The sequence below is a fragment of the Camelus bactrianus genome, chromosome 2, assembly GCF_048773025.1.
Source record: "Camelus bactrianus isolate YW-2024 breed Bactrian camel chromosome 2, ASM4877302v1, whole genome shotgun sequence".
In the NCBI taxonomy this organism is placed as follows: Eukaryota; Metazoa; Chordata; class Mammalia; order Artiodactyla; family Camelidae; genus Camelus; species Camelus bactrianus.
This window is the reverse complement of record NC_133540.1, coordinates 70678419-70705707: the sequence shown is the minus strand read 5'-3', so window position 1 is coordinate 70705707 and position 27289 is coordinate 70678419. Positions and strand designations below refer to the sequence as shown.

Below are 27289 nucleotides of genomic sequence, written 5' to 3'. Positions count from 1 at the left end.
GCTCTTTTTAAAATTTAATATTCTTTTTAATTATGTGAAATACTTAACTCTTTCAAATTTAAAGCTGAATAACAAAGTTAGTCGCAAAATTCTTAACTCAGTGCTTGTTCCTTTCACTGTTACCCTCCACTCTCCATATGTACTTACTTTCGGTTGATTTTCCTATTGTTTTAGTTTGAAAAGACAGACACATTTCCCCCTCCTTTTTTTGCCCTGAAGTGCACACTGTAAACTGTTTTGTACCTTGGTTTTCTCTGGCAGTTCCTTCAGATTGCTTTAATTTTCTAAATTAGATGGATTTCATGATCATCTTCTGAGAGTGAGGACGAGAGTATGGAATTGGGGTATTAAAAGACAAAACACTGAAATATCTGTCTAAGAGAGTAGAGGAGAGAATTCCTAGGTAGATGTAATATGACTGTGAGGTTGCATTAAATCTCATTTGAAGTTTGTGGACACGAATTTAAAATGACTCACACAGGTAAATTATTCCCTAGTTAGAGCTTTGGATTTGACTTGCTGTTAGGGCTGAGCTGAGGATAAATACAGTGTTGATTTTAACAAATCACTGGTTTTAAACTGGGTAAGAGGGAATTGCATCTAAGAGGGTGGGGAGGGATAGTGAAAAGATGGTAGGATCAGTAGATCTTAGATCTTGGCCAGACTGTGGACTTGATAGAGGGAGGAGGCTCAAAAGATAGATGGCATAGGAGAGAGGAATGTATGAAATTGAGATTACAGAGGGGTCACAATTATTGTTAATAAAGGTGTGTTCACTAATATAAATATAAAAGCAATGCTATTTACATTAAATGGAAAATAACCGTAAGTATAATATGAGTGAAATATCATTAAATTCTAATTAGTTTCTGTACCCTGCCAAAGGGAGTTTGAGATCTGCTTTCCCTTTATAAAAATAGATTTAAAATTTTAAAGAGACTTATTATCACCAAAGTGAGACTTTGTTCTTGCCTTAATAAGAAACTACTAGAAGATGATTGTAAATGGAGCAACTTTCTCACCATAATACATATGATTTTGTGCTATCTCTCCCTACCACTTAAACCTATCTGTTGTGCCAATGATAGATGTGCCACATTGAAAACCTGCCCTACCTTCAGATAAGGGACATACTAACTTGTGGCCAACTGCAAACTTCCTGCATATCTCACACACCCCTCCTTATTACCCTCAGACCCTCCACCAAAAGAAAATATTAAAGCATTTGCAAATCTAGTCACAACCAGGCTCTCAATCTGATGGTTTATGAACGAGCTTCAAGGAATAGATTAATACATAAAAATGACCAACATACCTCATGCATTTAGAAGATACATCATTATTGCCTATCCTTACATATAGAACACTGTCCTGGCAGTGGCTAATTGCCAACAATATCCTTCTTCATATTTTCTAAATTGAAATCTTGTAAGTGTGAAATGTTCTAATATTCACCAACACTCCAATTGACTGGCTTACTTGAACATGTTCAGTCAGCCCTAATATTGGAAATTTTCTACTTGCCCTAAGTGTTTTTGGCCATTTTGCTAGTAACCTGTTTCAATAAGGATTGAAAAAAGAATGTTTTTGAAAACATTGAAAAAAGAATGTTTATAAGGAAAGGTAATGATGAATTTCCTCCTAGTTTTTTCCTTATTTGTATTTCATAAAAGAGTTCCACAGCCCAAGATTATGTAATAAACACTTTGTGAGTTTTTAAACCTATGAGAAGCTAATTTACCAAACAATCAAATTGGAAAATCTTAAACAATTGCTTTTCTATATTTTCATGTAAATACAAAAATGCATATATAGTCACACAGAATAAGACTTAGAGCTTCAATTTTTTGCCTGACTTCAGTGAAATTATAAAGTTCCGTATATGCCTGAGGGGAAAACATTATGTTACTTCTTTAACGACCTTTATAAGCTAGATAATATATACAGTAGGAAGGTTGATATATTTTTTTGAAGTGGCAAACCAGTCTCATCAAAATGCAAATCTGTGTCAAAAATATTTCTCTTACAGCAGAAGGGTCACTTTGGAAAATACAAATTGCATATGCTTCTGCAGAGTGATGCTGGGAGACTTCAAACTCACCAGGGGTTGTAGAAATCAAAATACCAAACTTTAGAGTCAGACCTTTGCATACCTTGAAGTGGTAAGAATGGCCAGCCAAATTTCTGCCATGCTAAAGCAACGTGGGATTGTATTTTTAATTTAGCAAATAATTTTTTTGTCTTTAACCTATCTTCTAGCATCCAGAGTCTATGAAAAAAATTTTCTTTTCAAATTGCGGACACAGAAAAAAAGGGAGAAATAGTCTTTATTAACTCACCCTTCTCTCTCCTTGCTTCTTTTATTTATTTTTTTAATTGTGAAATATTTTTTTAAGTATAGAAAAGTACACAGAACTTAAAAGCGCAGCTCAGTGAATTGCCTTTCAGTGGAGCACCAGTGTAATTGCTACCTAGGAAAAGATAGACTGTTACCAGTAACACAGCCCCCGTTTCCCCCATCTGAGCCATATTCTCTATCCCCCAAACCCTCACTGAGATTTTCAGCTCTTTCATCCATGTTGCCTGCTTTTGAACAATTATCATACAGTGTGAATTTTTTCACTCAACATTTAGTTTGTGAAATCCATGCATGGTGTTATAATGAAATCTGTTCATATTCATGTCCGTATAATGTTCCACTGCATGAGTATTCCATACTTTATCCATTCAACTCTCAAAAACTGGTTAGGCTCTTTCCAGTTTGAGGCTATTATGGATAATGTTGCTATGTACATTCCTGTTCATGTCTCTGGTTACGTATATTTCTCTTTGGGTTGTGTACCTAAGGAGTGGAATTGCTGAGTCTTAAGATATGTGTACAGTAGTTTTTAGAGATGCTGCCAAATTGTTCGTCAAAGTGATTGAACCAATTTGGAATCCCATCAGCAGGGTACTAGGATTCTGGTAGCTCCATATTCTTGTGAACACTTGATAATTATATATTTGTTTATTTTAATCATTCTATTGGCTATGTAGTGGTATTTCATTTTTCTTTTAGTTTGGATATCCCTCATAACTAATGAGGTTGCCACCTTTTCACATATTTATTGGCTATTTGGTTATCTTTTATGAAAACTCTTGCCCGTTTTTCTAGTTATTGTCTGTTTTGTTATTATTGATATATAGAAATTAATATATATTGGTAAATTTTTTGTTAGATGTGACTATTGCAAATGTGTTCTATTATGGCTTGTCTTTCTACTCTCTTAATGGTGTCTTTTGAACTTCAAAGTATTACTGTAGTCAAATTTATTGATCTTTTCTCTTTTTTCTTCTCATTTTAAGTAACTTTATTGAGATATCATTTACATATAAAAATTGTATTAAGGTATACAACTTGATGTTTTAATATTTGTATGTTATTAAAAGATCACCAAAATCAAGCTAAATATATATCCATCACCTCTTCATAGTTACCATTGTGTATGCATGTGTTGAGAAGATTTAATTCGATCTATTATCCTAGCAAATATTAAGTATACAATACAGTATTGCTAACTGTCATCACCATGCTGTGCATTAGGTCTCTAGAAATTATCCATAGTCTGTAAAAGAAACTTTGTACCCTTCGACCAAGATTTCCTCATTCCCTGTGCCTCCCACCCCAGGCCCTGCCACCACCATTCTACTCTCTGCTTCAGTAAGTTTGACTATTTTAGATTCCACATATAAGTGAGATTGTGCAGGATTTCTCTTCCTGTGTCTGGCTTGTTTCACTCAGCACAATGTTCTCACAGTGCATCCATGCCACAAATGGCATGATTTTCTTCTTTTTTATGGCTGAATAATATTCATATATATACATATGTATATATATTTATTCTACTGTGGCTTGTCTTTGAATATAAATCACATTTTCTTTATCCTTTCATCTACTGGTGGACATTTAGGCTGTTTCCCTATCTTGGTAGTCGTGAGTAATGCTGCAGTGAACATGGGGCTACAGATATTTCTTTGAGATGCGGATTTCATTTCCTTCAAATATGTACTCGGAAGTGGAATTGCTAGATCATATGGTAGTTCTATTTTAATTTTTTTGAGGAAACTCCATACTGTTTTGCATAATGATTGTACAAATTTACATTCCCACCAATAGCATACAAGAGTTTTCTTTTCTCCATATCCTTGCCAAAGCATATTCTCTCTCTCTCTCTTTTTTTTTATAATAGCCATCCTATTATCAGGTGTGAGGCAACATATCATTGTAGTTTTGATTTGCATTTCTTTGTTGATTAGTGATGTCCAGCACATTTTCACATACCTGATGACTGTTTGTATGTCTTCTTTTCAAAGTGCCAGCTTTTGATTCTGATGATTTTTCTCTATTGTTCTTCATTTTCCTTTTCACTGAATTTGCTCTACTCTTTATTACTTCCCTTATTCTGTTTATGATGGGTTCAATTTGCTCTTCTTTCTAGTTTTTAAAAGTTGAAGCCAAAATAATATATTTCCAACATTCTTTTGTTCAAATATAAGCATTGACAGTATTTTTTTTTTCTTTAGTATTTTTAAAAAGTTGTTTTGCTATCTCTTGGCTTGCATCATTTCTCAGGAAAAATCTGCAGTAATTTTTATATTTGTTTCTCTGTACTTAAAAATGTGTTTTTCCCCTCTGGGCACTTTTAATATCATTTTTAACACAAATTGTTTTAAACAGTTTGATCATGAAGTTCCCTCTTGTAGTTTTCTTCATGTATGTTGTGTTTAGGATTTCTGTAAGTTTGTGATTTGCAACAAATTTGGAGAAATTTAGGCCATTATTTTCAAAGTTTTGTTCTGTTCTTCTCACTCTAATCACCTTAAGAGAGTCTAATTATGCATCAATTCTGTCTCCTACATGTGTCTACCAACTCACTGATTCTCTGTTTATATTTATTTTTCAGTTCTTTTTTCTCTCAGGGCCTCACCTGAGATAGTTTTTATTATTATATTTTCATATTCACTAATCTTCCCTTCTGCTGTGTCTAAAAGCCATTGGACTTACCCAGTATATATTTCAGGCGTTCTAGTTTTCAGCCATAGAAATTCAATCAGGTATATTTTATGCATTATGTATTTCTACTTAATATGCTCCATACTTGTCTTTTTATACTTATGTAATGCATAAGTTTTTTGATGTTCTTATCTACCAATTCTATAATCTGTTATTTCCGAGTCTTTTTCTATTGATTATCATTTTCTGCTCATTATGTTTTATTTTCCAATTATTTGCATGCCTGTTTATTATTATTATCATTACTATTATTATTATATAAATTTTGGGTGTACAGCATTATAATTTGACATCTCAATACACTACAAAGTGATCCCCTCTACAAATCAAGTTAACATACATTACTATACAGTTGACTCCTTTAACCCATTTTGGTCACTCCCCAACCGAACCACTGGTAACACTAATGTGTTCTGTATCTCTGACTCTGGGTTTTTTTTTCTTTGCTGTTGTTTATATTGTTTGTATTCATTTTCATTGCTTTTTTAGATTCCATATGTGAGTGAAATCATATGGTATTTGTCTTTTCTTGTCTGACTTATTTCACTTAAAATAATACCCTAAAGGTCTATTCATGTTGTTGAAAATGGCAGGCTCTTGTTCTTTTTATTATGGCTGAGTAGTATGCCATTGTATATGTATGCCACATCTTCTTTATCCATTCGTCTATCAGCGCACAGTTAGGGTGCTTCCATATCTTGGCTATTGTAAATAATGCTGTAATGAACATAGGGTGCATATTTTTTTCAAATTATTATTTTCATGTTCTTTAGATAAATGGTCAGACATGGAAAGATTGGGTCGTCTGATAGTTCTGTTCTTAATTTTTTGAGGAATCTCCAGACCATTTTCCATAGTGGCTGCATCAATCTACAGTCCCACCAGCAGTGTATGAGGGTGTCCTTTTCACCACACCCTCTCCAACACCTGCTATTTCTTCTCATTTTGGTAATAGCCATTCTAACTGGTGTGAGGTAATACCTCATTGTGGTTTTGAATGCTATTTTGCTAATAATTAGTGATGCTGAACATATTTTCATGTGCCTGTTGGCTATCTGTATGTTTTCTTTGGAAAAATATCTGTTCAGATCCTCTACCCATTTTGTAAACATGTTGTTTGGTTTTTTGTTGTTAAGTTGTGCATACTTTATATATTTTGGATACTAATCCCTTATCAGATACATGATGTATAAATATCTTCTTGCATTCAGTAGGTTGCCTCTTCATTTCGATAATGGTTTCCTTCACTGTGAAGAAGCTTTTTAGTTTGATGTGGGCCCATTTTTTAATTTGTGCTTTTGTCTCCCTTGGCTTTGGAGTCAGAGCCACAAAAACATCACTAAACTAATGTCAGTGGCTATCACTTATGTTTTCTTCTAGGAATTTTATGGCTTCAGGTCTTACATTTAAGTATTTAGTCCATTTTGAGTTAATTTTTGTGTATGCTGTAACATGGTGCTCTAGTTTCATTCTCTTTTGCATGTGGGTGTCCAGTTTTCCCAACATCGTTATTGAAGAGACTGTCCTTTCTCCGTTGTGTATTCTTTGCTCCTTTGTTGTAAATTGTGGGTATATGTTAGGGTTTATTTTTGGGCTCTCAATTTCATTCCACTGTTCTGTGTGCCTGCTTTTGTGCTAGCTACATTCTGTATTGATCACTATAGCTTTGTAGTGTGCTTTGAAATCAGGGAGCATGATACCTCCAGCTTTATTCTTTTTTGTCAAGATTGTTATGGCTGTTTTGAGATCTTCAGTGGTTTAATACGAATTTTCAAATTGTTTGCTCTAGTTCTGTGAAAAATGCTAATGGAATTTTGATAAGAATTACATTGAATCTGTAGATTGCTTTGGGTAATATGGACATTTTTACAATATTAATTCTTCCAATCCATAAGCATGGAATATTTTTCCATTTATTTGTGTTTTCTTCAGTTTATTTCATCAGTGTCTTACACTTTTCAGTGTATACGACTTTTACCTCATTGGTTAAATTTATTCCTAAGTTTTTATTCTTTTTGATGCAATTGTAAATAATATTGCTTACTTAATTTCTCTTTCTGATAGTTTGTTATTAGTGTATAGAAATGCCACAGATTTTTTTCTTTGTTTTTTTCTCCTTTTTTTTCCCCATTCTTTCAAAGAAATGTGACAGATTTCTTTATACTGATTTTGTATCCTGTGACTTTACAGAATTCATTTATTAGTTCTAAACAGTTTTACATTGCAGTCTTTAGGTTTTCTATATAAGTCATATCATCTGCAGATAATGACACTTTTACTTGCTCTTTTCCAATTTGGATGCCTTTTATTTCTTTTCCTTGCCTAATTTCTCTGGCTAGGACTTCTACTACTACATTGAATAAGTGTCGTGAGAGTGGGCATCCTTGTCTCGTTCCTGATCTTGGAAGGATAGATTTCAGTTTTTCATCTTTGAATAGAATGTTAGCTGTGTTATTCTCACATAATGGCTTTTTATTATATTAAGGAACATCCTTTCTATACCCCCTTAATTGAGAGTTTTTATCAAAAGTGAGTGTTGAATCTTGTCAAATGCTTTTTCTGCATCTGTTGAGATGGTCACATGGTTTTTATTTTTATTTTTATTTTTGTTAACATGATGTATCACATTTACTGATTTTGGGTGTTAAGCCATCCTGTGTCCCTGGAATAAATCCCACTTGATCATGATATATGATCCTTTTGATATGCTGTTGAATCAGTTTGCTAATATTTTGATGAGGATTTTGTGTCTTGTGTTCATCAGAGATATTGGCCTGTGATTTTGTGTTTTTTGTTTTGTCTTTTTCTGGTTTGGTATCAGGGTGATGTTGGCCTTGTAAAATTAGTAAGGAAGTGTTCCCTTCTCTTCACAGTTTTGGAAGAGTTTGAAAAGGATAGGTATTAAGTCTTTAACCATTTTGTGGAATTTGCCAGTGAGAACCTATGGTCCTGAGCTTTTGTTTGTTAGAAGATTTTTTAGTACTGTTTTAACCCCTTTATTAGTAATCTGTCTATTCAGATTATCTATTTCTTCATGATTAAGTCTTTGAAGATTGAATTTTTCTCAGAAATTATCTATTTCTTTTACATTGTCGAATTTGTTTGGCATGTCTCTTATGATCCTCTTTATTTCTATGAAATCAGTTGTAAGTTTCCTTTCATTTTTTATTTTATTTATTTGAGCCCTCTCTCTTTTTTTCTTTGTTAGTATAACTAAAGGTTTGTCAATTTTGTGTATCTTTTCAAAGAAGCAGCTCTTAGTTTCATTGATCTTTTCTATACTTTTCAGTATCTTACTTATTTCTACTTTAAGCATTTTTATTTCCTTCCTTCTACTAGTTTTGGGCTTCATTTGTTCTTCTTACAGTTCTTTTAAGTATAAAGTTAGATTCTTTATTTGGGATTTTTCTTGTTTCTTGAGGTAAGCCTGTATTTCTATGAATTTCCCTCTTTAGAATTGCTTTTGCTGCATCCTGCAGATTTTGGTATGTCATATTTGTTTCTATTTCTCTCTAGGTATGTTTTGATGTCTCCTTTGATATCTTCAATGACCAGTAGTTGTTCACTAGCAGGTTATTTACTCTCCATGTTTTTTTGGCTTTTCCCTCTTTTTTCTTGTGATTGATTTCTAGTTTCATACCACTGTGATTGGAGATGCCTGATATGATTTCAGTCTTCTTGAATTTATTGAGACTTGTTTTGTAACCCAACATGTGATCTATACTGGAGAATGTTTTATGTGAACTTGAAAAGAGTGTGTATTCTGATACTCTTGGATCGAATGTTCTATATGTGTCTGTTAAGTTCATCTGATCCAATTCGTCATTTAAGTCTGATATTTTCTTATTGATTGTATTATCTATCCATTGATGTAAGTAAGATGTTAAAAGTCCTCCTTCTACTACTGTACTGCTTTCATTTTCTCCCTTTAAATCCATTAATATTTGCTTTATATATCTTGGTGCTTCTAAATTGAGTGCATTTATAAATGTTTTATCTTCTTGTTGGATTGACCCCTTTATCATTATGAAATGCCCTTGTCTTTTATCACAGTCTTTGTTTTAACTCTGTTTTGTCTGATATGAGTATAACTACTCCAGCTTTCTTTTCATTTGCTTTTACAGTGGAATATATTTTCTGTCCCCTTACTTTCAGTCTGTGCATGTCCTTACTTCTAAAGTGAGTCTCTTGTATGCAGCAAATAGATGGGTCCTGTTTTTTATCCATTGAGCAACTCGTAAGTCTTTTCTTTGGTGAATTTAGTCCCTTTGCATTTAAAGTAATTATTGATAGGTATGTACTTATTGCCAATTAATTAATTGTTTTCTGGCTGTTTTAGTAGTTTCTTTATCTTCTTTTTCTCTCTTCTCGAGTTTTCATGGGGTTGTTTGTTTGTTTGTTTGTTTGTTTTAGTGTTGTATTAGATTCCTTTCTCATTTTCTTTTGTGTATTTACTATAAGTTTTCTTCTTGTGGTTACTGTGAGGTTCAGACATAACATCCTATGTAAACAACAGTCTTTTTTTAAGTTGGTCACAACATAAATTTGAATACATTCCAAAGCATTGTCATTTTACTCCCCTTCCACCAGTTTTATACTTTTGATGATATTTTACATCTTTTTATTTTATGTACCTTTAATTATTGTAATTTTAGTTAATTTTACTACTTTTATTTTTCAATCTTCATTCTTGCTTTACAAATGGTTGATCCACTACCTTTATTATATATTTATCCTTTCCAGTGAAATTTTTACTTTTGTATTTTTTTTTATTATTAATTAATGCCATTTCTTTTCAACTTAAAGCCCCTTTAACATTTCTTGTAGGGTTAGTTTAGTGGAAATTAACTCCTTTAGCTTTTGCATATCTGGGAAACTCTTAATCTCTCCTTCAATTCTGAATGATAACTTGCTGGGTAGAGAAAGCTTGGGTGTAAATTTATTCCTTTCAGCAATTTGAATATGTCATGCCACACCCTTCTGGCCTGAAGTTTTTGTTGAAAAAAATCTGCTGATAGCCTTATGGAGTTTCCCTTATATGTAATATTGTTTGTTTGGTTCTGTTTCCCCCCCCCCCCCCCTCTTCTTGCTGCTTTTAGAATTCTCTCTTTATCCTTAACTTTCAGCATTTTAATATATGACTTGGTGTGTGTGTCTTTGGGTTCATCTCTGGGCTTCCTGAACCTAGATGTCTGTTTCCTTCCCCAGATCAAGGAAGTTCAGCCACTATTTCTTGAAATAATTTTCCTGGGCTTTTCTCTCTCTCTTCTCTCTTCTCCTCTGGGACCTCTGTAATACAGATGTCATTCTGCTTGATGTTGCCCCAAAAGTCACACTTCACCTTTTTTAAAAAAAAAAATGTGTGTGTGTGTGTGTTTTTTTAATTTCCTGCTCTGTCTGAGTGATTTCCATTACTTTTTCTTCCAGGTCTTGATTCATTTTTATATCTCGTCCAGTCTGCTATTGAACCCTTCAAGTGTAGTTTTTATTTCAGTTACAACTTCTGTTTGGTAGTTTCTTACATTTTCCATCTTTTTGCTGAAGTTCTCACTGTGTTCATCAGTTCACTCAAATTCAAGGAGGATCTTTATTACCATTGCTTTGAACTCTTTATCAGGTAGATTGTTTATCTCCATTTTATTTATTTCATTTTTCTATCTCCTCATTTTTACTAATTCTCTGTTTCTGTACATCAGATAAATCAGCTACCTCTTCCAGTCTTGAAGGAGTGGCCTTATGTAGGAGATGTCCTATGTGGCTCAGAGGCACAATCCTGCCTGGCTACTGGATCTAGATGCTCAAGGAGGGTCCCCTGTTTGGGCTCTGTGCATCCTCATGTTGTTGTGGGGCCACAGCTGTTGCTGTGGTGCACTAGTGGGTATGCGGCTCGTCCATGGCCTGGCTGCCAAGCGCTGGTGGGAGGGGCCGGCCCTGGCCTAGCTCAATTTTTTTGTTTTGTGCTAATGCATTTTGTGCTCTGTTCAAAAAATCTTTTGCTACCGAGTCTCATGGATATGTTGGATATATTCTCTTATATTATTTTCTAGAAGTTTTATTGTTTATATTTTACATTTACATCTATAAGCCACTTGATATTATTTGTGTACATTGTAGTTAGGAGACAAGTTTCATTATTTTTCACATATATATCCAAATTCACCTAGTAGTACTTGCTGAAAAGACCTCAATGTCTGAACAGTACTAGAGTACCAACTGGGCATAAATCAAGTGTCTATGTACATGTGGATAATTTTCATTGATTTGGTCTATACTTGTACAAATACAACACTGTCTTAATTACTATATGAAGCTGCAGTCAGCTAGAAACAGTCTTCTTCTTGAACATTGTCTTGACTACTTTTGTTCTTTTGCAATTTTATATAAATTTTACATTTAGTTTTTCACACACACATACTGTCTTTCTGTTTCTCTCTTTCTCTGACATACACACACACACACACACACACACACGCACAGGAAGAACCTGGGGTTTCAGTTGACAATTTATTGACTGTAGATCAATTTGAGAAAAATTTGTATCTTTATAACATTGAGTCTTTGATTAATAAACATGATATACCTGTCCATTTATTTAATCTGCATTTATTTCACTCAAAAAAGTTTTACAGATTTTCATGTAGAGATCTTCCACAACTTTATTTCTGGATATTTGATATTTTTAATGCTATTGCAAATGACATGTGTACTTTTTAATTCCATGTTTTAAGTGTCTGTTACTGACTGATATATGCATATCTGATTATTTTAGAACATTGACTTTGTACCACAGTGATAACTAACATATTAATTTTAGTAATTTATCCCATATTCTCTTGGGTTTTCTACATACATATTCTTATCATCTCTAATCCATAAGTTTTATTTCATTCTTTCCAATTCTTAAGTAATTTTTCTTTCTTTTTATTTATTTTTTGACTTGTTGCACTACACTGTTTAGTACTTTCAATTAAAAATTGAACAGAAGCAGTAACAACTTGCAGCCATTAAAAATGTTTATTCTGTTAATAAGTATGACATTTGCTGTAGGCTTCCTGAAAATATTCTTTGTGAGGCTAAGAAAGGTTTTTTATTTCTAGTTTGTTGAAGTATTTCTAGGTTTTCAGTTTTCCTAAATGACTGGATGTTGAATTTTAGCTGTGCCTTTTCTACTTCCACCAAGATGATTATACAGTTTTTCTCCTTTATAGTACTAATGTAATGAATTTTACTGATTGATTTTTAAATGCCAAACCAACCTTTGCTTTCACTTAATAAACTCAACATGCTTATTTATTTCTTTATTGTAATTTTCAGTTTACTAATTTATTTAAGTCTTTATTAAAACTCTACAATCACATGAAAGATTGGCCTGTAATTTTCCTTTCTTGGAATGACCTTTTCAGATTTTGTTACCAAAATTGTGCCTTCTTTATAAAATGTATAGAATAGTGCCTCGCTTTCTTCTAATTTCAGAAAGAGTTTGTGTAAAATTAGAGTTAATTATTTCTAAAATATTCAATAGATTTTTCCAGGAAGGCCACTGGCCTTAAATATTTTTTGTGGGTAAGTTTTAATTGTGGATGCAAGGTCTTTAATAGTAAAAAGATCATTAAAATTTTCTATTTATTTTGAAGGTAATTTTTCTAAGAATTTATCCATATCATCTCAGTTTTCAAATTAACTGGCATAGAACTGTACATAAGATCCTCCTCTTTTTATCTTTCCAATGTCTGTAACATCTGTAACAATGTACCCTTTTTATTTCTGTTACTGTATTTTTTTGTGCCTTTACTTACTTTCTTGATCCATTGCAACAGCTTTTCGTAGATCTCTTCAAAGGACCAAACTTCTGTTGGATCAGCCTTCTCTGTTGTATTTTTTGTCTATTTTACTAATTTTTGTTCTTTATTTATTATGTCCTTCCTTTGTTTTTTGGGTTTAACGTGCTGCTTTTTTTAAACTTCTTGAAACTGATGAGTAGCTCATTGATTTCCAGACTCCTTTTCTCATGTAAGTTATGAATTTCCCTTTAAATACATATTTAGCTGTATCCCATCGGCCATCAAAACCTGTGGAGTTTTGGTATGGAGTATTTTATTGTCATTAAATTCAAAATATTTTTATTTCTCTTGTGATTTTTCTTCAACCCATGGCTTAATGGAATTGTAATTATTGATTTCCAAGCATCTGAGAATTTTCTGGTTTTCTTTGTCCCACCCCTATTTGGCAAGCCCTGAGACCTAATTTTTATAGCCATTTAATTTTGAAGGCTTTCAAAAACATTGCTCAGCATTGCAGTTTCTTACCTTCCTATTGTTAAATTGGCATTTATCCCTCAGAGAAAAGCAGTCCTAAATACCAAGTCACATTTCTAGATTATCTTCTTCTCCAAGATCTTGATCTTCAAAATTTTTTACTGCTTCTTGGCTCTCAAATACATTATATGTTCGATTTTTCTAGTAGTGGGAGGATTGTTCTGAATTCCAGAATTAGAAGTCAAGACTCCCATTACTTTTAGTATTTGGTTTTTAAGTGCAGGTCTTGAACAAAATGTCATTTTATTTAGATTTCACAAGAATATTTGAATTGCTTGAGTTTCAGTTTTTCTGTCACAGATAAAGAAAGCTCAACAAGCATTCATTCATGTGGGTGATAACAACCCTAATCAAGGTTAAAGACTTCATGGACGGACACAAACCTTCAGTTAGCCTTTCAGTTATGAATTTATTGTCCTACTGTTGTTATATTTATGAACATCTTGCAGTATTTAGTTATCATCTTGTTCATATTTTATTATTATTTTTTAATTAGTCATTTGTCTTGGAAGTCCCCATTTGGTTTAAAAATAAATATTTTCTTTTGCTTTCATCTTTTAAAAGCTGAGTGAATATTTCCTTCTCTTTGAAGAAGTATCTAAAATGCATTATAACTGCTTTTGGAAAATGTGTTCCAGAGATCAGAGGTTAGCCTTTTTTGAGTATATTACATCAGGAAAATAGCTCAGGCCATACCCAAAGGGCATGTTTGCACTATACTGAAAATTTAGAGATATTATACAGTGAGAATTTGTGGCTGACATAAAAATCTGCCCTATGTGATAATTAATTGAATCCTATTAAGCCATTCACATATTGATGTACCTAGGCGAATGTAGTATTATATCTCTTTATTTCTACTCTTAGTATAAACCTAATTTATTTTAGAAGGATTGTTAACGTCATATAAAACATATATTCATTTAACAAATATTTACTCACCTAATATGAGGCAGGAACTGTTCCTATACTAGAAACTATACTATAAGGAAGAGGAAAAAAACAAAAATACATAAAATATATGATAAATTATGATTTAATAAAAAGAAGGTGACTGAAAGAATGGGGTTGTGGGACATTACTTTAGATAGAATGGTGATAAGATGTTTGTGAAGTATCTGAAGAGAAGCTTAAATAAATTATAGGGAAAATCATTTTTAAATGAAAGAAGAGAATTCCAGACCTAAAAATTGCAAGTGCAAAGGCCCTAAGACAGAAATCAACATAGCTTCATATAAAAAATTGTGAGAAGGCCATTGAGAGAGTAAAAAAAGATAAGTCAGGAAGTAAATCTGAGATCAGTTCATGTAAGACCTGGTAGGTCTTGGTAGAGATTTTCTTCCTTTCTGCGAGTCTCAGTAATCTGAGTTTTGATCAGGGGAGTATCATGATTTCATTTTCATTTTTAAAGAGCACCACGGTGGTAGACACAGGAGTGGTAGTGCCTAGAATGTAAGCAAGCAAAGCACTGAAGCAGTTCAGGAGTACGACGAAGCTGTGACCGCACTGGAAGTGTTAGCCGATGGAGACCTGAATCGGAAAGGCCACCAGATGTGTGAGCGTCCCCCCTAAACGTGTGGGTCCTTTCCTGCCAATTGAGAAAGAATTGATACAGAGAGATAAAGTGAAAAAGAGAAGAAGAAAAATAAAAAAGAGCTTCTTTTTTTCTCAGAGAGAGAAGGGAAAAAAAAGAAAACACTCGAGAGGGCAGCCAATAGCCAGGTAGCTGGTGGAGACAGCTCCAGACTCCAGTCTGTCCACAGGGTCTTTTATTGGAAGCCCCTGCCATCGTTATCTTTATTCCAGTGGTGCCAGTCATCTTTTTTTAAGGCTCTTTCCTCTCCTGGAGTTCAGCCCTTAAACAGAAACTTCTGTGAATAAAAAGGGAACAAAGAAGGAGATACTGGGGTGTCCTTGGGACTGATGTAGCAGTCGTGGAACATAAAATGTCTTGCTGCATGGCTGCGTCCTTGCAACCAAGGTGCCAGCTGTGGGATAAAAGAAACAACTTGTTTTTTAACAGCCTGCCACTTTTTCCCCTTGTTGTTAACCAGCCAGGGTCAGTAAGCCTGCCTCCTCACCTCTCTCAGAAGTGATGAGATGAGGTAGGACTTGGTATGTAGTTTGAAGGTAAAGGTGACAGGACTTGCTACAAGAGGATGTAGGAAAATTTCTAAGTATTTGGTCTGAGAAATAGAGTGAAGAGGGGGTGCTATTCCCTGAAATAGTGCGGACTGAGGTGTTAATTCAGGAGTGAAAATAAAATGTTCTGGCTCAGGTATGATAAGTATCAGATGCTCATTAGATTCCAAGTGGAAATTATGTAGGCATTTATCTATAGCTCTGGAGAGTGAGAGCTTGAAATATAAATCTGAGAGTTATCAAAGTACAGTATAGATGATATTCAGCGTCAGGGGACTTGAGATTAGCTGGCGGGGGCGATGTGAACAGAGAACAGAAGCAATCTGAAGAATGAGCCCAAGGGCATACCAACATTTAGAAGATGAAGAAGAAGATTCCACAAGACTGTAGAAAAGTGGCTAGTCAGTTAGGAGTAGAACAAAACAAATGTGATGGTACTGAAACCAACAGTGGTATGTGTGTTCCCAAGATTAATAATAACCTCTGATTCTAGGGAATTTAACAAAAAATAATCTTTCAATATTACTCACTAAACTAGTATTAATAGTATTAATATAGCCTAACTAGTGAATAATCAAACTCTTGGATATAAAGTGTACACCTGTAGTTATAATAAGAGGATAATTAATTCTAGGGTTGAAAAAAAAGGTGGAATAAATACCATTCAAACATGTTATACTAAATACTTATCATGCTGCTTTTTGACTTGGGTCTCATATAGTCTCATAAATGGAATCAAATATGAAGTGATGAACATAAACAAAATACAGAGATCCATGCTGCTGTTATGTATAAAGACTTATCACTACTTAGAAGTTAACTTGGTACTGAATGTGTATGACCTCAGACTTTCAATGAATATTTGCTGATGTTCTGTTATTCTCTTTGCTTCTCTCCACAGGTGGGGAAGTCCCATACACAACTCTGGCTACCCGAATGATGATGGGGGCTTGGTGGCTGTTTGCTTTGATTGTCATCTCCTCTTATACAGCAAACCTTGCTGCTTTCCTCACTATCACCCGCATTGAAAGCTCCATCCAGTAAGTAGACAAAGATTCTAGTTGACATGAGAAATGGCAGGAGTGGCCAAAGCTATTTAAAGAAGTATACGATGTCTGATAATAAATTTTCAACTTCCTTTTAAGCAAAGGCTTGATTTTGTGATATGTAGATAATACAACATAGTCCAACTCCTGAGAAAATGGTATTGGTTGAGCATTATTTTTTAATAAAATAAAATTCTGGGTATAATTTGAATATTGCTTACCACATTTTCTTGGAAGCATAACACATTCAGAATTTTAACTTCCATAAAATATGATTCTGTCTGGGCAAATTATGATAAAGGACAGAGAAAGGATTCATTATCAAAATATATTTATTTCAACTTTGACACCATCAGTCTTTGCTTTGAGTCTGTCCCATTATGCACTGAGTAAATAGGTGGAGAGCCATTGGATTATGACAGACGGATGATAGGTAGGGAGACAGAGAGAGAGACAGTAACTATCAAGACATGAAACTACACTGTCTCCTTGCATTATAGCTAATGTGCTCATTATTGCGGCTGTTTCTCCAGCGCAGTGGTAGTAAATTGTCATTAGCTATGGTGTACCTTAAATCCTAAATGCTGTTTAAGTCAGTATTCCATTTCACAAATAACTTTCCCATGAGCCCTGAGAACCCAGAGGCCTTTGACTTACCCTGGCAAGTTTGGCTTATGTGGTTTCAGGCCATAAGGTCAGCACCACAATACAACTTCTGCCTTACTAAAACACAATGTTCTCTATATTGGTTTCAGAAAATTCTTTCTGAAAATGTTTTCTTCATCCAAAAACAAGGTAGTGTGAATTTTCCTAAAGTTAAAAAACATTCATTTCTCAACAAAACTGACAGCTCAAAATTATAATAATTAGATTTGTCAAGAAATTTATTTGGGATTTTATTTGTCCTTAAGAGAAAAGATGAGTTGCTCTCGCCTTTAAAAAAGTATGTCAATGAATTCCATTAGTAGTTACAAAATTATTACAGCACAATACTAAAAATTCAAGAATTAATGATCTACAAAGAAATAGGTAATTTTTCTTCAATTGCTTGTAGTATATAAATTGCAATCCCAAAATTCATCTAATAATAGTAACAGTCAGTTATTTCATCCATTTGCTAAAATGATGTTTCCAACGTCTCTCATCAGATCATACCCTTCAAGTTGTTTTCCCAATTATTTCTTTGGCACAGAACCTTCAGGCCCTCTCAACTTACTACCCTTTGAGCCAGTTCTGTGTGCCATAAGTGATCTAGAGTGAAGCTCATGGAAGATTTAAACTGATGACCCCATCAGAATCCTATTCTAAGCAACAAAGAAAATAATTACAAAATTCCAAGAAATCAATGAATTAGTAAAATTATGAAGTTAATAATTAACGTTTATTGAGCATTCACAAGATGCCAGACTTTGTGCTAAATGTTTGACATGCACTGACTCATTTAAAACTTACAACCATCTTTTGAAATACGTACCAGGTATTAATAACCCATTTTAGAACTGAAGTTGAAAAGATAAGTAACTTGCAAATCATGCAGCTATTAAGTAATTTATTAAAGACCAGACCTTAAATCTGTCTCATTCCTGAACCTAGATTCTAACTATACCATACTAAGTCCTCATTCCACACCCTTGTACATTTGTATGGCCAGTTGTTTTAGGGAACATTATAAATGATGTGTCATAGACTTACTCTAAGCATAGTGATGTAAAAGAATGACAGTCTTCAAATCCTCAGTTTGTTTGAGGAAATAAAATATCAAAAGTTAGGAGATTTTTTTGTGTTGGACCAATTCTGTAGGCATAAATCCCAAGATCAGCCAATTACATCTATAATTGATACCTGCCATTCAAAGTAAGATTGCTCAGCATATCCAGTCAATAGTAATCACATTAAGAAAAATAGTCTTAAAAATTTTAAACAGAACATTTTATTTCACTAATATACCTGTCAGCAATTATGTTTAACTTATATTTTGAGTGTACTTAAACTAAAAACCTATGTAACTCAGATCTGACTTTGAAACACTTTTAAATAAGTAAATGAAAAATATAAATAAAATGATTGACTTTATACAGCATATGACAATAACAATCATAATAATACAAATTACAGATACATTCACTGAGAATTTATTATCAACTTATTAAGCTAATTTATTGAGTTTAATGCTCAAGATCACACAATCAATAGTGTCAGAGCTGGAAATCTAACCCACATCAGTCCGATACCAATCCATGACCTTACGTACTGGTTTTTCCTTATGTTGTAATTTGTCTCTTGGTGGTTCTTACAATTTGTTTGCTTGATCCACTGCTTCACTGAGGTTGCAGACCTCATGATGTGTGTATATCGGAGCTATGTAGTCATTTCTAACTTTGCCAGCATTAATTTGTGTTTAGACTTTCATGCAGTAGCAGTGGGAACAAAAGCCTCTATCAAATTTTTACATCCATAGATTTTTTTAAAGTAAAATCTAATGGAAAAAGATAATAATTGCACATGATGTTTCCCTCAAGTGTAGTTCCACAATCCAAAATAACTAAGCATTCATTTTTTAAAAAAAATTATTTCTTTCTAATGCCAACTGACATTATGAAAAGTCAATAGTGGGTATAATAAATCTCCCCTTCATTCTAATCTTATCACTAGACTGATTATGAAAGGGGAAAATCAGAGCCAAATAAGTTTTTTTAAAAACCTGATTCTCTCCCCAAACTTAAAGATATCTTCTAATTTCATGCCTCAGCTGTGTTGGTAAACGTAATTGCAATGTTTCTTGGAAACATTCAAAGTTCCATTTGGAAATAATGTCAAACTTTCCAAGTCTAAATTTTCTTAGAAAAAACAAAAACTTTTTTCCACAGTATCATTCAATATCATGCTTCGTAATTGTTTATATTCACAAGGTTTGCTCATGATTAAATAAAGCAACACTCATCTGTGTACCTTTTCCCAGCCCAATTTTGCCGTGCCATTAGCAAACATATACCAATCACATCTTTATCTCTAAAACTCAAGTCACTTCTCCACACCAGGAAGGGCCGAGGTGGTTAGAGGTATGTCAGTGAAAGAGAGAGATTGGAAAGCAGCTACTTTTAAACAAGTGGTTAACAGAAACTCATAGTTTGGTAGGAGAAATCCAATAGATTTATTCTTCGAAAGTTGAATATATTTTATAAAATTTACCCCTTTTTCAAAATTAGATATTTATTGGCATCTAACCTTCTGGTGGCACTTGCCTTTAATAAAAGTTTTGAAAGTGAAATTTCCCTGGAGAAGATAACTCAAAATTTTAATTTCATATCCCTTCAGTGATGGGGCAGCCCAACATAACCATGTTCTGCAGCTTGGTATGATGTGATGTGGCAGGTTGCGACACACTCTTGATATATACAGTTCAGTTTCTAAAAAGGAAAGTATGTGTAATTTCTATAAGATTCTAATGACATCTGGGCTTTTTCATTGTCACTGAACAGTAACAACACATAGCTAAATTGTTTTCAAATACTTAGAAAATGGAATGTACTCTTCCCTGTTGGCAACCAAGTTAAAAGTGGCTATGGTGAAATGGAGCATGTGAAGCTTTGAAGGTATTTTCAGAATAAATATTGGATAATAGCATCATCAACATGAACTGTATTAGTCTTTATTGTGATGCAATTTTCAAAACCATACTTATTTCACATATAAAAGTGAAAAGAGCTGGGGGAAAACCATAGTTGTATGGTTATAGTCATTAATAACTTTACAGTCAGATTGGTCTGTGATCCAGTCAACTTGAGGTCTTTCATGTTCTAGGGCAATAAGTAAACTTGGGTCTATTCAAAGAGATCCCAACATCCTTCCATATTTTTATGTTTAATGCATTTATTCTTCATAAGGGTTGAGGTTGGGCTAAACAAAATACTGAGTTAATGCAGCCACTGAAGCAAACTAATTTTGAATTTCTTCCCAAGCATATGCAAAAAGAGCTTCATAAATATTCTATTCACTGGAGGAGACCACATTTTCCCCTCCCATACCAGTAACAAGATTTTTGCATTCATATTTGTCTACATTTGGGAAAGGAAAAAAAAATACTGAGCTGTTGTTTTTCTCAGTTCTACACAGTGAGGATCACTGGGCTTAGAACTCTACGTCTGTCTCCCAGTCTGGGGAAAGAGAGAATGGTAGCAACTGACAGGTGTTCTCTAATGAAACGATTTATTCCTTTCCTTTGCCCCCATGGAGCTATGTAACTATCTTTGGTAAGTTACTATTAAAAAGATCATTACAATAATACTTTTGAAATTGAAGGTATTCCTAACTATAAAAACTCCTAAATAAATATATTAGTTTCATTCAGTCAGTTCAACTAATTATATATCTATATACAGTCAACCCTTAAACAATGTGAGACTTAGGGGTGCCAACTCCTGTGTATTCAAAAATCCGTATATAACTTTTTTTCTTTCAGTTTTATTGAAGTACGATTGACATACAGTACTATATAAATTTAAGGTATATGACATAATGATTTGACTTACTTACATCATGGAATGATTACCACAATAAGTTCAGAGAACATCATATCATAAATACAGTATAAAAAAATAGAAAAAAATTATTTTTCCTTGTGATGAGAACTTTTAAGATTTGTTTTCTTAACAACTTTCATATATAACATAGAACACTATTAATTATATTTATCATGTTGTACATTACATCTCTAATAATGTAATATTTATCGTATAACTAGAAGTTTGTACCTTTTGAATGTCTTCATCCAGTTCCCACTCTCCCCATTCCCCACTTTTAATAACCACAAAGAGCTCTTTTTCTCTGAGTTTGTTTTTTGGCTGTTGTAAATAATGCTTCAATGAACACAGAGATGCATAAGCTTTTCTATTCAAATTTCAAATCCGAAATAGCATAACCTTTCCAAATTAGTATTTTTATTTATTAATTTTTTTGGATAAATACCCAGAAGTGGAATTGCTGAATCATATGGTAGTTCTGTTCTTAATTTTTTGATGAATCATCATACTGTTTTCAATAGTGACTGCACACCAGTTTACATTCCCACCAACAGTGCACCAGTGTTCCCTTTTCTCTGCATCCTTACCAACATTTGTTATTTGTTACCTTTTTTTATAATAGCCATTGTGACAGGTGTGAGGTGATATCTCATTGTGGTTTTGATTTGCATTTCCCTGGTGATTAGTGGTTTTGAGCATCTTTTCTTGTGCCTGTTGACCATCTGTATGTCCTCTTTGGAAAAATGTCTGTTCAGATCCCCTGACCATTTTTTAAGCAGGTTTTTTTTTTTTTTTTTAATGTCAAGTTGTGTGAGGTCTTTGTATATTTTGGATATTAACTCCCTATTGGATATATCATTTGCACATATATTCCCTCATTCAGTACGTGGCCTTTTCATTTTGTTGATAGTTTCCTTCACTGTGCAAAAGCTTTTTAGTTTAATGTAGTCCCATTTGTTAATCTTTGCTAATCCATGTTTAACTTTTGAATCCCCCAGAACTTAACTGCTAATAGCCTACTGCTAACTTGAAACCTTACCAACAACACAAACTGTTAACACATATTTTGTGTAATATGTATTATATTAAAGTAAGCTAGAGAAAATAAAATGTTATTAAGAAAATCATAAGGAAAATATATTTATAGTACATATATCATTTTAATGTAAAAAATCTGTGTCTAAGTGGACTCTCACAGTTCAAACCCATGTTGTGCAAGAGTCAACTGTAGATATTTAAACACTGTGCTGGGTGTCTAGTCTATAAAGATATTTAGATACTATCCCTGAAACAATCTATTTGGGCAAATAGCAATGTAGAATTCAATAACATAGGGCTATGATAAATTTATTTATTAAAGGCTATATGAACATAAGGGAAAGAATGATTTAAGTCAGTAACTTGGAGAGAAAGGGGAGGAGAAAGGAAAGACACTACTGGGCATCACAGAAGTTCTGTGAGGTATCATCTGAGAGTTTGATCTTGAAGGATAAATTTCGAGGGGTTGAAGGAGTGGCTTATAGCAGAGGTATGAAACTCCTTAAAGAGTATCTAGCAAAGGGTAGATGACCAAGATATGTTAACTTCCTTCCTGGATTGAGACAGGTGATGTAAAAGTAGCAGAAAATGAAATAGAAAAGGAGGGTGGGATCACAAATTAAAGGGCATGATAAAGAGTGTGAAGGAATTTGGAATTTTTCCTAGAGATAGTGAAAAGTGACATCATTGAAGCAAGACAGCTTTATCTGTGCAGAGGAGGGTGAGTGGGAGGGAGAAGATGGAGGAGTGTCAGGAAACTCAGTAGAGGTGTCTAATGTACATATATTTATGGCACTTAACAGTATGTCTCTACTTGATATTAACCTGTTCCACATATCTTCTTGTTTCAAGGGCTCTTTATTTGAAAATATCTAAAGATTAAGGGTAATTTAAGAGAAATTTAGCTTGAGAAACTTTATATCCCTTGGCTAATATTTACATTTCTTGTAAATCCAAGACTTTTGCCTCAGTTTATTCTTTTAAGATATTTAAAGAGAGGTTGTGATTTACTACCTCTTAGTTAAAAAGACGGGGAGGAAGAGAGTTACTATTGTGAGGGAATTCTAGAAATCACTCTGGTTAGGATACTTTTCAGATACAATTTTGCCCAAAATTTGCAACTCAAGGTTTGCTATTCATGGATCCCATCCTGCCTATTAATTACTTTTAGGCTTAAGCCGTCAAAAAAGAAATCAGACTTATTTTTATTCAATTTTAATATGTTTTCTTCTTCTTATAAAAGTAACACAAGTCTATTTTGAGCAAATTAGAAAGTAGAGTAAAATTTGAAGGACAGAACATGTATAATACATAATCTGTCATAAAGCAGTAAGTTCTATTAATATTTAAGTTAACTTTCTTTAAAAGTAAAGAGATGACCCATACACCCTTCACCTAGTTTCCCACACTGGTTACATCTTCAGTAATTATAGTACAATATCCAAGTCAGGAAATTGACATGGGTACAATGTGTACATATAGTACTGTGCCATTTCATCACAAGTGTGAAATCTGTAACTATCACTGCAATACAGATACAGATTCCATCATTACAGAAATCTCCCTTCTTCTACCTATATAGACACACTCACCCACCCCTTCTTCCCCACCATCCCCAACCCTTGGAACCACTAATATGTTCTTCACTCCTGTATTTTTCAGTATTTTAAGAGTGTTATATAACTAGAATCATATAGCATGTGACCTTTTGAAATTGGCTTTTGTTTTCACTCACCATAATGCCCTTGAGTTCCAGCCAAGTTGTTGCATACATCAATAGTTAATTGCTTTTTATTGCTTAGTAGTAATTGATGGTACTGTTGTACCAGTTTGTTTAAAATTTACCTATTGAATAGCAGTTTTGTTGTTTCCAGTTTTTAGCCATTATAGATAAATCTGCTAAGAACATTTATGTGTAGGTTTTTGTGGGGATGTTTTCTTTTCTCTGGCATAAATGCTCAGGAGTGTAATTATTAGATAATGTGTTAAGTGTATGATTCATTTTTAAGAAACTGTCAAACTGTTTTCCAGAGTGGCTGCACCATTTTACATCCCACCAGCAATGTATGCAGGATCTCATTTCTCTGCATCCTTGCCAGCATTTGATGTTGTCACTATTTTTTAAATTTAGCCACTCTGATAGGACTGTAGTGATATCTTACTGTGATCTTAATTTGCATTTCCCTAGTGGCTAGTGATGTTCAATATCTTTGTATGTGCTTTTTGCCATCCTTATATCCTCTTATGTGAAAAGTCCCTTCATGTCTTTTGTCCATTTTCTAATTGGATCATTTGCTTTTTACTGTTGAGAGTTCTTTACGTGTTCTAGATACAAGTTCTTTGTCAGATATGTGGTTGGCAAACATTTTCTCCTAGTCTATTGCTTGTCTTTTCATCCTCTTTGTAGGGTCTCACATTAGAACAAAAGTTTTAAATTTTGTTGAAGTCGAATTTATCCATTTTTTTTTAAGGATTGTGCTTTTGGTGTTATGTCAAAGACTTTTCAAGCAAGTCTTAGATCCCCGAAATTTTCAACTGTTTTCTTCTAAAACTTTATAGTTTTACATTTCACATTTAAATCCATAATCCATTTTGAGTTATGTTTTGTATTAGATGTAAAGTTTAGGTTGAAGTTCTTTTTTTTTTTCTTTTGCCTATGCATATTCAAATGTCCAGGAGCATTTGCTGAAAAAACTATCTGTCCTTCATTGGATTGCTTGTGCATCTTTGTAAAGGAAGATCAGTTGATACATTGTATGAGTCTATTTCTGAATTCTCAATCCTGTCCTATTGATCTACATATCTGTCCTTCTGCCAATAACATAGATTTGATTACTGTAGCTTGAAATTGAGTATAGAAGTTCCTCCCACTTACTCCTTTTTCCCAGAATTATTTTAGCTATTCTACTTCCTTTGCCTTTCCATATAAACTTTAAAATAATCTTGTCTGTATGTACATAAAACTATCACTAGGATTTTAATAGGAATTGCATTAAATCTGTATGTAAATTTGGGGAGTATTCACATCTTTAGTGTGTTGAATCTTCTAGTTTATGAACACAGTATATCTCTCTGCTTATTTAGATCTTTGATTTCTTTCATCAGCATTTTGTAATTTACAGCATATAAGTCTTGTATATGTTAAAGTTATACCTAAGTATTTCTTTTTCCCCCAGTGATTAGAAATTGGATTTTTGAATTTGGTTTCCACATATACATTGCTAGGATAAAAATACAATTGTTTTCATCTGCTGATTTTATTTTATGATCTTGCTGTGAGTTCTAGGGGTTCTAGGAGTTTTGGTAGATTCGGGGGGATTTTCTATGTAAATCTTCATGCCATTTACAAAAGTGAGCAGTTGTATTTCTTTCTTTCTCATCTGTATACTTTGTATTTCCTTTTGTCACCTTTTCTGTGCCGACTAGAAACGTCAGTACTAGAGGGTGGACATTCTACGTGGTTCCCCATCTTGCAAAGCAGTCAGTCTTTCTCTCATTATTAGGCATAATGTCAGCTGTAAGATTTTTGTAGGTATTTGTTATCAAGTTGAAGAAATTCTTTTCTATTTCTATGTGTTTTTATCATGAATGGGTGTTGGATTTTATCAGATGCTTTTTTTTTTTCCCATCAATTGATGTGCTCTGATGATTTTTTCTTTAGCCTGCTTGGTGGACTATATTGTGTGATTAACAAACTATTTTCAAAATGGAGAGGCTGACTGTATCTCCCTCTCCTGTTTCTTCTTCACCATTTTCTTAAATCTTGCTTTTCTTCTTGATTTTCTTGCTTCCATTGATATGAGGCCGTAAAAGACCCAGTCTTCCCCTGCCTGCTGCTTCACTTCTTGTTCTCTTTTCTCCTACCTCAACCACTACTTCCTTCTATCCACTGTCTTCCCATTCAAGTTTATCCTCCAGAGTGTGGAGTCCATACAGTTGCCTTCTTCCATCTTTAAAATTGGCTCTGAAAACTCCATTATTACCTCATTCTATCAAAATAAACTTCAACTCTATCAACAGAGTTTACTTAACTCTTCAAAAACTGATCAGCCTCTTTTTTGTCTACCGACACCAGTTAATCCATTCTCACACTTGTTCATGCTCTAGTCAAGCCAAACTCTTGTTGGGCATTTCATGTTTCTGTGGCATTTACATGCTGTTCCCACTCCCTAAAGTGACCCAGACTTCCATTCTTCTCTTCTGGCATCTTCCATTTGCACAAGCTCAGTTAGTCATTATGCATGTGTCTTCTCTTTGAGAGTATAAATTTTTCAATGGCAAGGACTACATCATATTCATATTTGTGCCCCTAGTGCCTCTCAGAGTGCCCGGCACAGATTATGAATAAGAGCTGCCAGCATTGACTGAGTGCTTGCTATGTAACAGACACTTCCCTAATGCTTTGTGTAGATTGTCTCATTTAATGCTTGTAATAGCTCCAAGGGAGACATATTATTTTCATCTCCTTTTTGAAGATGACAAAACTAAAAGCTAGGGTAGTAAACCCAGGCAGTCTGGCACTAGAACCTTTTTTCTTCACCAGTGGCCCATAGCATCTGCAATTAGCAAATACACTAGCTCTTTATTGAATGAAATAAATAAATAATATATTCATGAATACGTGAATGAATGAAAATCGTCAGCATCAGGTTTTTGAAAAATAAAGAGTTTTGCAGGAAAGAATTAATGGCTGAATTATATTTAGCTAAGTTAATTCCAGATATTTCTAAGTTACATGGTATCCTGGAAACAGGCACCGGAAGCCATGGATTCAAATAAATCTGCATTTAAATTCTCTCCCACTTAGTAGCTAAATGATCTTGTCATTTTCCATAATCATTTTAAGCCTTATTTTCATTAAGGGTAGGAAAAGAATGAGTTCCACTTCATAAGTTTAGTGTAAAGAATAAATGGGGGAAAAAGACATAAATAACAGCACAGTTCCCGGACACTCCTTACCTGGGCTTTGTTTCCATTTTTCTGCTTGTTTCCCAGAAGCTCATGTAGGTTCCTTGGACAACTCTTCCTTCCACGCCATTTTTGATGGTACTGATAACAATTCTTTTTACCATTTTGTCCATGATATCATATACTACAGTATTCCTTTTACTTGGTTCAACCAGACCTCAAAGTTCCCTGCCGCCACTATTGCTTCTGACACAGCTACCCCTGCCT

General features: G+C 33.7%; 1 protein-coding gene across 7 annotated transcripts in view; it reads left to right on the top strand.

The window, feature by feature from the left end:
• The window catches only part of GRID2 (glutamate ionotropic receptor delta type subunit 2), a 1297966-nt gene that overhangs the window by 1027166 nt on the left and 243511 nt on the right, over positions 1–27289 (top strand). For all 7 annotated transcript variants that reach the window (XM_074343780.1, XM_074343790.1, XM_010953544.3 and 4 more), the window contains one exon: positions 16412–16550. In XM_074343780.1, the coding sequence (XP_074199881.1) occupies positions 16412–16550 (139 nt within the window). The remainder of the gene's footprint in view (positions 1–16411; positions 16551–27289) is intronic.